An 18190-nucleotide genomic window follows, 5' to 3' on the forward strand; every position below is an offset into this window, starting at 1 on the left:
CTTCTTCCAGAACTGTGAGGTGAATTGGGTTCTCCAATCCGAAATCACTTTAAAGGGGAGCCCGTGCAACTTGAACACAGGATCTACAAAAAGCTGTGCTGTCTCTTGTGTGGTCGGCAGTCCTCTACAGGGCACAAAGTGTGCCATTTTTGTGAATAGGCCTACCACTACCCAAATTACTGTCTATCACTGTGGCTCAGGCAGATCAGTGATGAAGTCCATAGCTATGGCTTTCCATGGTCCTTGTAGTGTGGGTAGTGGTTGGAGCAATCCTGCAGGTGCTTCCCTGGGCCTCTTTGCCTGCTGACAAATCTCACAGGCTCAGACATATTCCTTGACATCCTCCTTCAACCTTGGGCACAAGAATTGCCTCATCACGTAGTGTCTTGTGCTGCCCAAAGTGACCCGCTGTAGAGTTATCATGGCATTGACGTAGGACCTTGGCTAGGAGATCTCCCTCCAGAACATAGAGAGTTTCTCCTCTATATAATAGCCCATCTTTCCCCACAACCCCCTCAGCCTCACCTGCATCATTCCGCAGCACCTCTAACCTGCCTTTTGCAAAAGCATTCTCCCGTGTCTTCAGCTGAAATTCAGATACTTCGACAACTGACCCTGCTACCATCTGTAGTTGCTCTGGTTTCAAATATGCCTATACACTGGAACTGGCTCAGCATCCTGATATTCCAGCCTCCTGGAAAAGGCATCCACCCCTTGATTCTGACTGCCAGACACATAATGCACTCTAAAGTAAAATCTGGCAAAGAACTGCACCCAACGAATCTGCTGTTGATTGAGACGTTGCATCATCTGCCAATACTCCAAATTCTGATGGTCAGTGCGCACTTCCACCTGGTGTTGCACCCCCTCTGCTCAGGAAGGAGTCAGCTTCCTAGAGTGGAAAGCACAAGGGTGTAGGTTGCCATTCTGGTCCTCTTGCAGCAGTACTGCCCCCACTGCCCTGTCAGAGGCATCTGTTTCCACGACCAGTGGCCAGTGAGGGTTGGCATGCACTAGGTATTCCTCTGAGGAGAACATGGTTTTGAGCTGCTCAAATGCCTGTTGCGCTGAAAAGGCTTCTTACCCCTGAAGCAGTCCATGAGAGGTGCCCTAAGTCTTGAATAGGCTGGCACAAACTTGCAGTAGTAGTTGGAGAACCCCAGTAGTTGCTGTAGGTCTTTCTTCGTCTTGGGTTCCTGCCATGACACTACATTCTGCACCTCTGCACACCCATGTGCACCCAGGAAATCTACCGCAGAAACATGGAATTGGCATTTCTCCAACTTCACATAAAGCCGGTGTTCTCTCAGCCTCTGCAGCACCTCTGTCACATGTCGCATGTGCTGTTCCTGGCTTTCAGAGTAAATCAAAACATCATCAAAGTAACTGATTATGAACTTATTCACCAGGCCACTGAGAACATGTTTAAGGAAGGCTTGAAACGCTGCTATCCCCATCTGAAGACCAGGTATTCAAAACTTCCATACCTGGTGCAGAACATTGTTTTCCACTTGTCTCCCTCCCTCACTTGGATCAATTTATAAGCCCCCCTTAAGTCCAGCTTCATGAAAATCTTTGCTGACCTCAGCCTTTCTAATTAATCCCCAATACGTGGTAGGGGATAGCAATTGGGCACCATTAGGCTATTGATCTTTCAGTAGTCTGTGCATAATCTAAGTTCTGTAGTGTCCCTTTTCTTCACGAACAGCACTGGGGAACCTCCTGGTGCATTGGAAGGTCTGATGAAGCCCCTTGCCAGATTCTTCTCCAAAAGCTCTCTCAAAGCCACCAGCTCTTTCTTGGATATCGAATAGAGGCAGCCTGTGGGCAGCCAAGCACCTGGCAGGAGATCTGTCTTACAGTCATAAGACCTATGGGGTGGCAACTTATCTGCTTCCTTCTCCTGAAACTGCCTGACTCCTCCTCCTCTTCTGAGAGGAGCCATTTCCCATTCCTCCTGTTCAATCCAGGCCCTGACAACAAGCTACATAGAGATAGTATGCTGAGACCGCAAAAGTTCAGAATCTGATAATTCCACAGGAGGCAGAACATTACAGCCCTATGTTTCTGCCTGGGTCAGATCTTCATCTTAGACACAAGAAGATCTCTGCCCCTCTAGCCATCAATCAACTCATTTCACTGCTACTGCAGCAGCTCAAGTAGCAACAAATCCTGCAGGGGCAGGAGGTCTTAGTGCCCTCTCTTCTCTCCTGGTGCATTAATTCTAGGATCCCTGGGAAATGTAATTTCCCCAAGGAATCTAATATTTGTCAGGAGTCCTAGAAAGCTGCACTTCCCAGTACTCCATGCATCCATGCTGGCTGGAGCTCTTGGGAGTTGGAGTCCAGCAGCAATTACAGTGAACCCAGTTGGCTACCCCCACCAAAATCTTTGAGATCTTTCCCCATCATTCAACCTGTTTCCATTTCACTGTCTCCCTCTTCACTGGCAATAAAATTAGAGCTACTAAATCCTTCAGTGGGTATCCTAAGCTCATTGTAGGTATCCTAAGTTCACTGAAGACGCAGAACCTATGGCACACCCAAACTTGTTGGAGAGACTCCAGTTCCCATCAGCCCCAGCCTGCTTGCCCAAAGGGCAGGGATGGGTGGGTGTTATAGTCAAAGAACATGGGGAAGACTGCAGAATCCGCATCCCTGACCACCTAAAGATCAGTAACAAATTCAGAAAATTTGAAAGTTATAACTTTGGGGGTGGTTGTGCTTGAAGTTAAACCAAATGGAACAACTGGAGAATTGAGCCTTCACTTCAGATTTGGTGACTTAACCAGTTCCTTGATTATACCTGCCCTTGTTTCCATGCCCTGCCTTGCCTACTGAGGGAACATTCCCCATTTCACAAAAGCTGACAATGGTCTGCCTCTGACCCACCCATGACCCTGTTCTCATAACCTTTCAACCTTGGAGGGGCTGTTCCCATGTAGCCAGCCCCACAGCTTTTCTTCCCAACATAATACAGACTCACTTGTCTAGCAGCCCCACCACACATTTCTGACCATTTGTACCTTTCCCAAGTTCATTTTCATATAAATGTACACACAGATTTGTCACAGAGCCAGTGAACAAGGGGTTTGACACCTACAATGGAGAATCCAAATAGCAATAGCCCCGCCCCCAACCCCCATTAATTAAAAGGTGTTGCAACCACAGAGAAAGGAATAGGAACTGCTGCACATGTACACATGTGGCTGCTACCTAGTCTAATGTGGCTCAAGAACACAAAGACAATTTGGCTGGTTCAGGCCAAAGATGCATCTAGTCCAGCATCCTGGTTCCAACAGTGGCCAATCAGATGCCCTTTTAAGGGAATCCTGCAATCTGGGTACAAGCACAATGCATCCACACACACTGCCTTTGCTGCTGCCTTCCCATCAATTGATAGAGAAAGGATCACCTTGTTCAGAGGCAGCCTGTGCAACAATAATGGCTGGCAGACCTACCCCACTCTAATCCAGGGGTGAAACTAGGCTTTATTTCACTTGAGTCAAAGACCCAGTTTAGCACACCCTTGTCACAAACACAGGCTGGAAGCCTCAATCGTGTCCCTCTGGAAGCTGCACCTGGGGCAAAAATCCAAGCTACCTCTGTAGCTACCCTGATAGTCTAATGTCCTTTTAATGACATTGAATGCTTGGTCTACACTTGCAACAAACTGAGATTGAAGAGGCTTGGGGTAGAGAAATGGATAGTAGCACTTCAGGCAGCAGGAGTGGAAATCGTTGTTACGGGCATCCATCCATCTGGGGAGACAATGGAAATGTGCACCTTTGGAGGTAAAGTCAAACTGTTGAAGAGTTACAGTGTGTGCTATAGCTGTATAGACCAATATGGGAAAGACTGGTTTTATTGCAGGTGGGGCAGATGAAGACATCAGGTTTTGCTACTACTGGTACACCATGGTGTTTCTTTTCTCTGTGCTCCTCCCAGCAGTCATTCCTCCTCTGGTCACTTCTGTGGATATACAACCTGACTGTCTCCAGGCATTGTGGTCAGCTGCAAGGAACTCTCACAGGGTGAGGCTGATGTTGTCAGCCTTCATATCTTTGTTGCAAACATCTTTGTAACGCAGCATTGGTCTGCCAACAAGCCTACAGCCTGAAGGCGGCTCCTCATAGAGCATGTCCTTAGGGATCCAGCCATCCTCCCTTCTGTGGGCATGACCATATTATATCTATCCTAACTAAGTGCTCATCTGTGATGCCTTCCTCTGCATAATCTTTGTCCCTACCCAATGTGTCCCCAACCCCATTCCCCTCCTCACCCTGTTTTTTATTTGGCCATTTATGTATTTATATTATATTATTCAAGTATTGCAAAATCCATTACACATCTTCAGGAGAAGAAAAGGCTAAGGAATATAGCCTACACAAAGCTGGAGTGGAGTTCATAAGCCAAGCTAGTGCCAAATGAACTGCTCTGCTTTCCTTTGGACACTGCTCAGGCCTGAACCCCAGAGAGCTCATTTTTGTGCTGCTAATGCAGCAAAAACAACACAGGAGGAAACAGTTACAAGTTACCAGTCTCTGAAGCCACAGCAGGTGCTGTGATTCTCCAGCAAACTGATTTCGTCCCTGGAGACACACTCCATTGTCTCTCAAGACAGATGGATGCCAACTATACACACACACAGAGAGAGAGAAACCAAGTACATGAAAAAGTCTTTTGATCTCACAAAGGTCTTCCATAGCCTCTATTTCCAGAAAAAAACACTCTCTGTCCATGTCAAGAATTCCCTGGTCAAGGCATCTAAGGGCCCAGGTGCTAAATTTGCTACTAGAGGCTGATCTGACCACCCCAACCTCCACCAACCCCTTCACCTGGTCAGTTTCTGGCACTGCTGTAGAGCCTTTAGGGCAGGTGGAAGCAACTGTGTGGGTCTGGGTTCTTCCATGTCATGTACTGAATGTGGGACTGGAGTAGAACCGTGCTCAGAGGAAGGCAGCCAGCCAGCAGTGGTAGGGACACCTGAGTATATATTAACAGAGTGCTCAACAGCCTGCCAAGTCTCAGGAAGCCGGAAAGTGCAACAGGCTTGGCTTCAAAGCCCGAGCATAACATGGTCAAAAAGTTTCCAAAGAAGGAACCACAGATCCTTCCTTTCAGTCAAGACCCCTTTTATGTCAATTCTGCATTTGGTTTGGCTCTGCTGCCGGACATCAAGGGCTCACATTGCTCCAGTGCCTGGGGCTGGCTTTGATCTGAAAGGCTGGACACATCACGTTTGGCTGGGCAGAGATGATGGCTCCTGGGGAAGATGCAGTTATACCGTGACTCCCCCAAGTGTTTGTCAATCAAGCTCTGGGCTTGAATGCAACACCCCCTCTCCCATCCCAGCAGTACTGAAGTCTATGTGTATCGTTGCTTGGGATCTTCACAACCTTTAAAGTGTCTTGTAAACTTCTTCTCTTTTTTGGTTGAGAATGTTGAGGGCCTCTTTGCTCCTGTGCCCAAACCAGGTAGACAGGATTTAGGAACATAGGTATCTGCCTTATACTCAGACTATTGGACTGTCTCACTCAGTATTGTCTACCCAAACCGGCAGCGGCAGTCCAGGATTTCAGGCAGGGTCCTTTCCAGCCCTACCTGGAGATGCCAGGGGTTGAACTTGGGACTCTCTGCGTACAAAGCAGATGTTCTGCCACCAAGCTACAGCCCTTCCCCAATTTGCTTCTGAATTTAGAAACATAGGAAGCTGCCTTACAGGAAGGCAGACAATGTGCCCCCAGCACTGCCTATCCGGGTTAGATGTGCCTCTTTTGGTAGAGATTTGCCAGTGAGCTATGTCCAACTTCCCAAAGGCACCTGGGATTTCTTGTGCTTTCAGTGAGAATCATGTTCCAAGACAAAAAAGACAGGCAAACCTAGGTCCTTTTGCTTAGCATCTATAGATCACAGATGGCATGAGAGAGATCCCAGACAAAAGGTCATCCAGATGCTGGTTAAATACCTCTAGCAAAGGAAATATTTTAGCAGAGGCTTTTCAGCTGCTGGGGAATGCTCCAGTTGCATAATGCAGAGAGTTGGATTAGATGAGATCCTATATCCTTTCCAACTCTGAAAGCCTATATAGTCTTCATTATCTCAGAGCAGCTATCAGGCAGGTGTGCTAATTTAAACAGGGAAGCAGTGCTGTGGGACATTATTTCCTTAAACCAACCAAAGTTATTAGCTTTGCTCATAACATAATCCCCACAAAAATGAGGGGAACAGGGTCCCCAAAGATGATGGGCATTGCCATTCAAATGGTGTGTGTGCACCACGTCATGTTATCAATTATGGAGGGTGGGGCTTACCTACCTCCCCCAATATTTTATTCAAGTTGGCACCTCTGGCCTTACTGGGTGAAAACCCTACTAAAACCCCACTAGCAGTGCTTTTTTCTAAAAAAAAATGTTTAGGGGTACATTTTCCTACTCATATTGAAATAATGCCTAACAATGAGGCCAAACTTAGATTCACAAAATGTTTAGGGGTAAGTGTACCCCTGCGTATCCACAGAAAAAAAAGCACTGCCCACTAGGTACCTCTAACAAACCTCTGCTTTTTCCTCAGTGAGGTAGTTGTAGCTAGTTCACCTCCTGGCTAGTAAGCTCTCCTGGCCTGGCAAATGGCTTTCATCCCATTTGGGTCAGTACAATGTGTTATACATGAGGCTTCCCCTGGAGCATTAATTAGTACAAAACATAGCTAGAATGATTCTGAAGACCCATTTAGACTTAGGAAGAAGAAGAGTAGGCAGAGATAGCACAGATTAGGAGGAGGGGACAAAGATGAAGGAGAAGGAGAAGGAGAAGGAGAAGGAGAAGGAGAAGGAGAAGGAGGAGGAGGAGGAGGAGGAGGAGGAGGAGGAGGAGGAGAAGGAGAAGGAGAAGGAGAAGGAGGAGAAGGAGAAGGAGAAGGAGAAGGAGAAGGAGAAGGAGGAGGAGGAGGAGGAGGAGGAGGAGGAGGAGAAGGAGAAGGAGAAGGAGGAGGAGGAGGAGGAGGAGAAGGAGAAGGAGACGGAGAAGGAGAAGGAGAAGGAGGAGGAGGAGGAGGAGGAGGAGGAGGAGGAGGAGGAGGAGAAGGAGAAGGAGGAGAAGAAGAAGAAGAAGAAGAAGAAGAAGAAGAAGAAGAAGAAATGGATTGACAAAATGCTAAAATAGAAGATTTGAAAAACATGTTTCTACCATGAACTTTCCTGGGTGGTCTGAAGCAACTTGCTAGGTGTAAACTAGAAAGCAATCTGCACACTGGAAAATACGCAGCAGAAATTAAACCTGGCCTAAAATGTAGCAAGAAGAATAATTTATATACATAGAGAGAGACACAGACACACACACCAGGGCTGGCCCACCCATGCGGCAAGGTGAGGCGACCACCTCAGGTGACAGCATTCACTGGGGCAGCAGATCCCGATGTTGATCTTCCTGTCCCCCACCCTCGTTCCTGATGTAGCACTTCCCTCACCCCTTCTTCCCTGGCAAAGAGGGAGTGCAATCTTGGGGTCTGCCTCATGTGGCAAAATGTATTGGGTTGGCTCTGACACCTAAGCACTCACACACACACACACACACACACACACACACACACACACAAGGCTTGAAGTGGGTCTGGAATTAGCAGAAGTGCCAAATTCCTGACAGTTCTAAATACTTCCCCTCCCCCTGCCACTGTGGCCCCCAAAACTTGGCCTGGTGTTTCTGGGCTTTGTGGTGTTCCTGCTTACCTGCCTCTGCCTCCCTTCCTATGGTGGCTACTCTAGCAGCTGTGGTGACAGCAGAAGAAGGCTGGGAAGGAACTCAGTCTGCCCTAACCCTAACCCTCTCCTAATCCCCAGTATATGCATAAAATAAAAATGGATACACTTGGACAGTGTAGATAGTGTCTTCCCATCTTTGGAGACCCATTCTTGGGTTGTGAAGGTGGGGAGGCACTTTTTACACTTTGGCCAGTAGGCTTGCAAGATCCTAAAAACTTTCAGGAATGGGGACCTTGAAATCATAGAATGGGAGGGAAGCCAAGGGTCATCTTGTCCAACCCTCTGCTATACACCTTAAGCAAGTAAATTAAAATAAAAAAGCAGTGGCTACTTCTCTGCTTTTACAAAGTTTTTGACAGCGTGGCAAAGTGCTGCCTGCTTCAGAGGACAGATGTCATTGCAAGGAAAGTCAGCAAGGTGGCCTCAGAAAGCTGTAGGCATGTGACTATTTGGGCAAAACCTGCTTAAATCATAGACTCAGCAGAAAAGAGCCAACTGGGGTGAGGAGGGGGAAAACCCCACAGAAACAAAATGAAAATGGGTTCTACAACAAAGTGTTGCAGGATGAAGCACTGCAGTTGTCGCACTTCAGTAGGTGCCTGCTGGAGCTAGGGTTCCACTCCCAGGATGGATAAGCCTCTTACCAAAACACTTTGAGGGCAGGTTTGTGGGTGGAGCACAGTCTAAACAAACCAAGGTGAAGCATGGAGAACTGACCTAGATTCAAGGCATCATCTAAAGACAGGGTCAGGCAACAGTCTAGCATCAATAACTATTGTCAATAAGGAGTGCAGAGCATCAACTAGCGTCAATAAGGAGTGTAGGCAAAGTACAAGAGAGCAAGAAGAGACTACACTCAGGACCAGGGACCCAATGACCCACCTTGTTTCTGGCAATTGAGTGGCTCAAGAGAGAGAGAGACCTCTGACCTCCTAGACCACACCCTAATCACAATTGCTGGGAGTGAGGAAGCTTCAGGGTTTATTTTCTCAGTAGGGGACCCCTTACTCACAAGCTGCACGATGACTTGAGATAAACAGGTGCATGCTATGTTGTTATCATGGACTGGATGGTGGTGGCGCCGATTTCTCTTCTGGTAGTTCCAAATGTTCTTGAACAGGTTTGTGCCTAGGAGGCCATCAGGGGGATCTTCAGCTCTGGTTCCAGGGACCCTAGCTGCTTCTCAAATTCCTTGATCTGCAGGGTGCCTGGTTCATCCTCTGTGACTGGTACCAGGTCAAGGTTAGGCATGGCAGCAGTTCTGCACTCCAGGCACACTGTTCCATCTCCCCTCTCGCCCGTTTTCCATTCTTCTCCCAACAGTCGGTGAGCATTCTGTGCCACTGAGCATGTCTCCCCCCCCCCCGCCCAAAAACGTGATTCCCTTAAGCCTGCTGATGCCTCCCTCTTGCATGAAGGCATGTATCTATATCTATATATCTATATCAGCCCTATCTACATTGGCCTTAGTAATACTTCCATGTTGAATGAGTTCAAACTTGATGCCAAAGTACAAAGCACATCTGATTCCTTGTATCACTGATGCCTTCTGGTGGGGCACTTCTAGTGGCTCCCCACACCCCTAAGGACTGAGGCATTCATGTGACAGACCCTGCTCTGTGGGACTCCCTATGGGAACAGTTTCTGTAGGAACCACCCCTCCCTTCTTTAGGAGAAGGCTACCAACTGCCACTAGCAGGGGCGCCAGCTGTTTTGGGGCCCCTCAATATCTTTTGGTAGAGGGTCAGCCCCCGCCCCCATGTTGAGGGAGAGGAGGCTGAGCATGGAGCCAGGAACAAAGCCAGATGTGGCTCAGCTCCAGTGGCTGGCTCCTCCTCCTGCCGTGGTGGGGAAGGAGGGTGGAAGAAGCCTCCCACCATGGCAGCACGGGGAGGATGAGCCACCAGCTACTTGAAGCCATGCAGCTGCTGTGTCCAGTTCTATCCCCAGCTCCTCTCGACATCCTGACATCATGCATGCGATGTCAGGACACAGTGCCACACATTTCGTCACACGTGTGATGTTGCCCCCACCCCCCAAATTGCCCTCACAAGCTGGCACCTCTGGCTACTAAGCATGACGCCTATGTTGTAGCTCCACAACTGTTTTGTTAGGTGTGTGTCTGCATAAGGAGTTGACAATTCCCATTGGGAAAAATTCTAATGTGCTCCCAAAAAAGGAATCTGGACCCCAAAACGATAAAAAAGTAAAACCCAGGAAAATCAAACCAGCAAAAAACAAAAAGTAAGGCTTGTTTAAGGCTGCTTATTTGTTTACAGTACTACAGTACTATATGCAGATCTGGCTGTTTGGATTTGCAGTGTATATAGTGAGGTTTGGGTACCAATTCTTTGTGTTTGGACAAGTGAATGTTCATATTATGAGCATTTGGATGGTGGAACCTGCATGCATATTGTTTAGATAGACCTTTGAAATGTGATTTTTTTAAAAACACACGAACCAATTACTGATGATTTTATGGATGTCTTTTTTATTCTTGTATGTTGTAGGCTGCCTTGATGTGTGTGCACACATGGGGTGTGTGTAAGGCAAATGTGGGTCATAAATATGCAGTCAGACAGTCAGCCTTGGGAGGCGGTAGGCTCGCCTTCACTGGAGAAGCAAATGCCATTTGTCAGGGATGCTGTAACTGCACAATCCTGACTGAGCAGGTGGTTTCAGGGTCAGCAAGGCTTACTGGGCATGGGCCGGATCACTCCCGCAGAGATCCTCCGTGGGCCAGACCAGTGCAGCACAATGCCGGAAATCGCTTCTGCGCATACCCAGACACCAAAAATTGTGCCTGCGCAGAAGTGATTTTTGGTGTCTGGGCATGCACAGAAGTGATTTCCAGCAACACAGACATGCACAGATGTGATTTCTGGCATCTGGGCATGCACAGAAGTGATTTCCGGAGCCGCGGAAGAGAGTCCCCACGCCGTGCTGCGCCGGTTTAGTGCAGTGTGCAGGGACTCGCCGAGCGGGCAGCTCGTTTCAAGGGAAGCTCATGGGCCAGTTAAGCGACCCTTATGGGCCGCTTCTGGCCCATGGGCCTTAGGTCGCCGACCTCTGGTTTAGACTAAATGAACTCCAAGGTCCCTTCTCCAACTCTAAAGTTCTACTTTTTTAAAATTCGTCTTCGGGCACTATCTGATTATACAACCACAGGGTAAGGGCCACTGATCAGTACCTACTTTGTTGAAGGTTCCAGGTTCAAACCCTGGCATCTCCAGGTAATACAGTCATACCTCGGGTTAAAGACACTTTGAGTTGAGCGCGTTCGAGTTGTGCTCTGCGGCAACCCGGAAGTAACGGAGCGTGTTATTTCCGGGTTTCGGTGCTTGCGCATGCGCAGGCGCTCAGAATTATGTCACGCGCATGCGCAGAAGCGGCGAAAAGTGACACGCCCGTGCGCAGATGTGCCATCGCTAAATACGTTTGCCTCTAGATGCGAACGGGGCTCCAGAATGGATCCCGTTCGTATCTAGAGGTACCACTGTACTGGGCTGAAACCCTGGAGAGCCACTGTCAGTCAATGCAGACAATACTTAGCTAGATGCACCGCTGGTCTGATCTGGCATAAGGCAAGTCCTATGATCTTGTGTACAGCTGCATGGTTTAAAATGCAGATTCTTTTATACATATATTCAAGTTTATGTTTTTAGACAAACTGTTGGGAAAATCATGTCTTCCTAACCCTTTCATGGACCACTTGGTTTTTTATATTCCCCAACGCTTGCTTCTTCCTTACCTGCCCATGATTCTGAAAGTTTCCATTATCTCAGGTCTACCTCATCCTAAAAAGACACACCGCTTATCACCTCATTCCTGGAACAAATTCTGGGGAGGGAACCCAACAAAGGCAGCAAGCAATAAGGAAGCACTGCTGATTGAAGAAACGTCAGGCAGGCAGAGAAGGTGGAAGTAAATATGAATGTTTTAATGCACAGAACAACCTGTCAGGACCCTGCTAAAAGATGGCTGTGTGAACAGCAAGTTCTGTAAACTCAAGAGGATTTTGTGTTTTCATTCATCACTCTTTCCAAGGGTCTCTAGCAAAGCCTTTGTCCCTGCCTCGTGTTAATTGTTCCATCTCTTCCCTCCAGGATGGTGACTCTTGTTTGGCTCCTTGCTTGTTAAACACATTTTCTGGGACATAGTTCTTCCTGGGCAAATGAGTCCATCCTGAAGGGTAGTAGGGATTATCCTACGCATCACTGTTGTGTCCCCCTCCCCAGCTATTTTGATTTTCCCTCCCCTCCCTCTCCATCTCTTTCTCTTTACTTTTGATCACATAGTCTAGGCATTTAGTAAGGACAAAAGAGAGAGGGAGGGAGGGAGGGAGGAAGAGAGGGGAGGAGAGAGATTAAAAAGGAGACACTTTTAAAAAAACTGAGCAAAATTATGTACTTCCTTTTTAAAAACAATAATAATAATAGTTGAAAAAAGGAAACAAACAAAAAAAGAAGTCTTGCTGATCTCTCAATTTGCAACTTTCCATGAAGTCCCATGTGGTTTTTCATTCCTCTTTTTTTGCTTCAAATTTCCAAGATGCCACAAGTCACCACCACAGTAGAGATTCTCGTCGTGAGCTTGCCTGGTCCGTTGCATCCTCTCATCGCCCCTTCGACTCACCATACATATTGCGCAGCATGGAGACCATTTTCTCCTCACATGTGATTTTGGTGTCCTTTAAGATGTTGTACCACACCATGCCAGGTGGCCTGACCTCCTCGCTGCGGCAGAACAGGTACGGCATGGTGTCCGTGCGGCTCTGGATGTAGGCGCTGCGGAGCAAGGTTGAGCAGTGGCTGCTGACCTTCTCCAGCCTCCTCAGGATGAGGTGAGCTTTTCTGGAAGGGAAAACGGGACAGTCTGAGACTACACAGGAGAAGGACGCCAGGTGTGGGAGAAGCAGCCAGGGCAGCCGCAGTTAGCGGCCGACATCGTCTGTTGATACGCTGGGGCTCCCCAAACGCTTCCTCAATTCAGGGCCAAAATGCTTCCATTTCTTCCAGAGTTTGGGGAAACTTTGTTTTAGGGCCAAAATGTCCACACAACCCTCGACTCTGTCCATTTTGATTTCTTATTCCCCCCACCCAAACTTAAGTTCCACTGTCTACGTTTCCACATCAGTTTTAGATAGAGATAGTGTCATCTTGGAAATTCATCAGCATTTAATGCACATTTCTCCTGAGACACAAACATCCTGAGATTTTTGTAAACAACTAACCCAGATATAATTCAGTTTAGTATGTTATTATTCCTACCATATGCATTTCTGTTCCATACCTAGTCTATGCACATTTCTTGGTTGGGGAAATCCACTGCAAAATTCTGAGAGGCTGGCCTGCATTTTGGTTTGCATATTGCTTCAGAAAGTGTGAATTAAGACAGGTTTGCCTGTGAATGTGAAATGAAACGGATTTCTCCCCCATCTCCAGCACACTTGTAAAAGTGCAAGGACGTGAAGCCAGCATCAGTAGGCTGCCCCAAATTAGCAGGTGCTAGCATTCCCCCCCCCCCTTTGTAGACCTGTATTTCCTTGATTGCAGTTGCTCTCTAAGCGGTGCTGACTTTGTGGTGAGAAGAAAGTCAAAGAGGAACAGTCAAGTGCAGTGAACTTGAAAGAGGTGACAGGCCAAGGGTCAGAAGAAAGCACTCTGGAGACACTGCTAAATCAAAAGGAAGTGTTTACTACAGTGGTTTGAAAGCTCCAAGACTATTGATTATTCTCCTCTCCCTCTGGTGCCACAGTAAAGCTCTGGGTTTCAGCTTTGGGGTTTCCCAGCAGGAATGTAAATTCAAGCTAATGACATGTCAGGAGCAGAGCTCTCAGTAATCCAAGTCTAAACAGGGGAATTATTTGATTATGGAGAGCTTTGTGGGGTTTTGAAGCTCAGAGTTGCCAGTTAAGATGTTTTGTAAAAGGAGTTGGGCTATTTGTTGATGTGTGCAGAACAGAGGTGCCAGCTTCTGGGGGCTGAGCCCTTTGAAGGGGCCCAGTATTTGGGGAGTTAGGCTGGCCTCCCAGTGTCCAAAAAGTATTCAGCTGAGTGCAGCATGGCTTCAGTGACCAGCTCCTTCTCCTACTCCTTCTGCCACAGAGGGGAAGGAAGGTTGAAGCAGCAGCGCCAGAAGGAGGTGGAGTCGTCTGCGGCCATTGAAGCTGCACGGCTGCCACGTTCAGCTCCATCCCAGGCTCCTCCTGACATCACATTGTGATGTCATGATGTTGTGCACACCCAGCCATCACACACGACGTTGGCCCCCCAAGCTGGTGCCTCTGGCACAGAGAATGGCCCCTTGGACCTTCATTCCAAGACTGAATTCCTTACACATTGTATGAAACGGAGACAACAAAGGGTGATGGCAATGGATGCTGCTCTGTATGGGTGACTGGGACACTGCCCCACCAACCTCAGACTTCCCTCAGCCAGCCCCCAGCTGCCTGACTTCTTTAAAACACACACACACCCTGGTAGTCAGCTTCCTCTTCCTAAGTCTCAATGTTCCTCAGCAGGGAAGAGGATGGAGGCAAAACTAGCATTACTATGCTCTGCCTGTCATTGGCTCTGGTTCCACCTACTCTTGGTCTCCCTGTCCTCTTCCCTACTAGTGCCCTAGAGGGCACCAGCCAGAGTTGGATCGAGACATTTTGCTGCCTGAAGTAAAGGACAAGATAATGTCCCATTCCATCTTCAGAAGGTGACTTTATTGCTGGCAAAAGGATAGCAGCACCACACCCACGCAAGCACACCTGAAGGCTACTGAAGGCTAGTTTAGGGGGTGCAGAACTGGCCACCTCGCACTCCCACGTCTGCCCTCCAATGGAGGAAAACAATCAAGGAGTCAGTGCTGCTGCTGCTGCTACTCAGCAACTGCCACCTGAGTGGTTGCCTCCCTCTGCCCAATGGTCATGCACCACCCGCCAATGGGCAGCTGGCAGGGGGTGAGAGGTGGACAGCAAGTTGAAGGCAAACATGCATCAGTCAACAGTTATGTAGCTTGGCTGTGAAAAACTTTTGTTTATTTACATGGATGCTTAGCATTGTACTTTTACAAAAGATGACTCTGGGACTTAAAAGAAGCTCAGGTTGAGAGTCATCCCCTGCTCCTTGCTGAGGAGCCCATCCTTCCACTATTACCACCTGAGCAATCTCCATCATGACCACCTGACAGTTGAGAGTTATGGTCTGCTCCCATCCCCACAGCCCCCTGGAGCGGTCCACTGCTTGCAAGGATCCTCAAGGGTATGGTTTACAGGAAGCAGCCGTGACGGGATGGGACAAAGCAGGCTGGGAGAAGTGGCAGCAGCACCATGCAAGAGTAAATCTAGAAGGGAAAACAGGTTGGAGAGAAGGGGGAGGAAATGGAGCCTTCAGAGACATTCGTTATGACAAGCTCCCTTTCAGCAAAAGTTGGAAGATTGGGAATATTGAGGCCAAGCTCCTGGTGTGATTCACTTATGTGAAAAGGTTAATGAAGTAATGTGTAAAGGTTAGGCTTATCTTTGGCTGACATCTCCCCTCTCCTGCCACTGCCCCTCCCCCCTTTAAGGAAGAAGAAGACAAGGGAAAGAGAAGGAAGGGAGAAGGAAACAGGGAAGGCAAGAGCAAGGTACCTCCTGGAGAAGGCAAGGAAATCAATTAGAAAAGCAGCCAGGACAGGGCCATAAATCATGTGCTGGGTCCTCTCCAAGTTCTCCCTGTGGAAGTTGTGGATTTTTATAAACCTGGAGATGAAATTGTCTCAAATGCTGACCTGCCTCCCGCCAAACCCACTCCAGAAAACAGTAATAATCTTACACAAGTGGTAAATGATTAAGTCATTAACGGGCAGCATCAAGAAAGGGAGGGCACTTCATGGTATGCCTTACAATGAATGTGGTGGCCAGGAGAGTGATTTAGATAGATTTCTGGGTGATTTGCAGCAGATCGTCAAGGTTTCCAGATGCCCCTGCTTTTTTAACAGTAGCAGCAACAAAATGGCCCAACCCCCAATTCCTCCGCCATTATACTTCTGAAAAGAAAAAAGGTTAGGGTAACCAACAGGGATTTTTCTGTTGAAGGGTTTGGAGATCAGTTCACTTTCTTAGCCAATTGCTTAGCATGGAATTGTTTTATTTTAGAGTTGAGTCTTTTGCGGACCTAGTGAAGAACCCCACAAGCTTGAAGTCAGCTCACGCCTGCCATACACAGACTACTTGCAGGCACTTTATCTTGCTCGTAGGCCACAGAAACCTACCTCATCTGAGGATATCTTAGGTTCAAGGTCTGGGCAGGGTGGAAACCTATCACAGGTATATGGATGTCAAAATATATGAAGTTGCCTTGCAAAGTCAAGAACATGGGTTCATCTAGCCTATTGTTCATCTGTACCAGTAATTGAGTATATTACCTACCTCAGTGCTGTGGAACTCCAATTTCCCTGGCTACCAGCTGTGCTGGCTGGGTTGATGAGGGTTAATTTATTTATGAAAAATGCTTGTATGCCACTATATCATAAAAAATGTATCAAATAAGTTTGCTAGAATAAAAATGAGATTAGACCATGCAAGAAAAGCATAAAAGAATTAAAAACAAAGATCAATAAACTGCCAAACAGCTCATTTCAGTAGCACACAAACTGACCCCTTATAGGTGTCACAAGCTTTTGATAAGCACCACAGACGTGAGAACCTTCTCACCTCCTGTCTACTGCTGCTGCTCTTATTGTATTGTTTCAGGGACAGACCATAGCTCAGCTGTTACAGTATCTGATTTGCACCTAGAAAGCCCCAGGTTCAATCCCTGGCACCACCAGGTAGGGATGGGAGACATTCCCTGTCTGAATCCCTGGAGAATTGTTGCCAGCCAGTGCATATACTAACGAGCTAGATGGACCAATGGTGTGACTGCATAAGGCAGCTCCTTATGCTCCTACATGCCGCTTGCCCTTGGATCACAATGTGGTCAGTGCATATATGTTCTTGTTGTTTTCCTGGAACAAATGTTTGCTACAAATTGGGGGTCAGGAGGAACAGTGAGATTCTTGCAGTGGGGCTGGTGGAGGGCTTAAAAAGAGAGAGAGAAAGATGGCCCCAGACAGGGATTGAGGCAGGTGCAGAGAAGAGCTGGCTAGCTTCATAGCATCGCAACCAAGGCCACCTATGAGCTCAGCCTTTTCCTGTCTCCTGCTGACTGAATACTCGGTCGTACTGCAAGCAGCTGTTTGCAGCAATCTGTGGCTCCTCCTGAAACTGGGCCCTGGAGGTCTTTGGTGTGATGTATTTATGCTGCAGATGCAACAGCCTCCCTGCTCGCCACTAAGTTTTATGGCTCAGCATTTGGATCTGTGGATCCTCTGATAAACATTTCAAGGTAGGGAAATAAATGACCCTCTGAGAATACAAACTTTCTGCTATTAAAACTTCATTAAGAAGTGCCCCGCCCCAAAAAAAGAGTTGGCTTGCCCTTCTCCTCTTTTGGAGGCTTTGTAGATGGCCAGGGATCTTTGGTAAAGGAGAAAAGAAAATGGGATTTTTCCTAAGCAGGAGGCAAGTGCTTTTTTGGACAGTGTCAGGAGGTGTTTGAGGCCAGAATGGAGGGGCATGCACATTCAGCTCTGTGGATGCCAGACATGTGTGACACGCCATCAAGGCTGCAGGCCAAAGCATCTCCCTGAGCAACCAAAACTTTTAAGGCAACATAAAAAATTTGGCAGTACAGGGCTGGTTCGACACTGTGCTCCCGGATTTCAGGAAGGGGTCACAAATGTAAGCTTGCTGGATATAACTACCTGGGTCCAAGCTCATCCTCACTGCGCCAGACAAAGTCCCCAAATTTCTCGTAGTGGGAGTTATAGTGATGCTGGATGCGGAAAAGCATGGAAGTGGAGACCTCCATCAGAGTGTTGTAGGCTGTCTGCTGCTCTTTCCCACTGGTGTAGCCATTGTACAAGTTGTAGATCTTGTCTGCTACCTCTGGAAAGGAAGTAGGAGAGGGGTGGGAAGGGGCAATCATCATCCAAGCACAAAGGAAGCAGATCTTGGCCCAAATGGAATGGAACAAAAATTACTTTTAGATACATTTTTGGCTTGGACCTGGAGGCTTAGAGGGTGAATGGGTTGTAGCTGGAAAAGTTTTCATGAAATTATGTCCAATATTCACCTCCTCCACCACCTTCCTCTATAAAGGAAGTTCCCTCAAACCTCAAATCACTGATCTATCTAGTTTAGGATTGTCTACATCAGTTGCCAGTGGGATAAAGAGCTTGTGGCCCCAGCATGACCAATAGTAATGGATTATGGGAGCCGAACTCCAGCAGTGCTGGAAGCAGTGCTTTTGCTTTTTTAAAAAAAGAAAAAAGGGTGCTGGTACTTACCATGAATTTTTGATATTAGGTGCCACACTTTTAATTAAAAAGTTGCTAGTACTTGAGTACCCCCAGA

The 18190-nt window shown here is 47.6% G+C and overlaps 1 protein-coding gene across 5 annotated transcripts in view; it reads right to left on the reverse strand.

Annotated features, from left to right (window-relative positions):
- Positions 1–11677: 11677 nt before the first annotated feature.
- The window catches only part of ASTN2 (astrotactin 2), a 658777-nt gene continuing 652264 nt past the window's right edge, over positions 11678–18190 (reverse strand). For 4 of the 5 annotated variants that reach the window (XM_081847443.1, XM_081847445.1, XM_081847447.1 and 1 more), the window contains 2 exons: positions 17539–17722; positions 11678–12611 (listed from right to left, as the gene is read on the reverse strand). In XM_081847443.1, the coding sequence (XP_081703569.1) occupies positions 12374–12611; positions 17539–17722 (422 nt within the window). In that variant the 3' untranslated portion in view covers positions 11678–12373. The remainder of the gene's footprint in view (positions 12612–17538; positions 17723–18190) is intronic. The other variant, XM_081847444.1, reaches the window with a different exon arrangement.

This window comes from Podarcis erhardii, assembly GCF_964252035.2.
Source record: "Podarcis erhardii genome assembly, chromosome: Z".
Taxonomy (NCBI): Eukaryota; Metazoa; Chordata; class Lepidosauria; order Squamata; family Lacertidae; genus Podarcis; species Podarcis erhardii.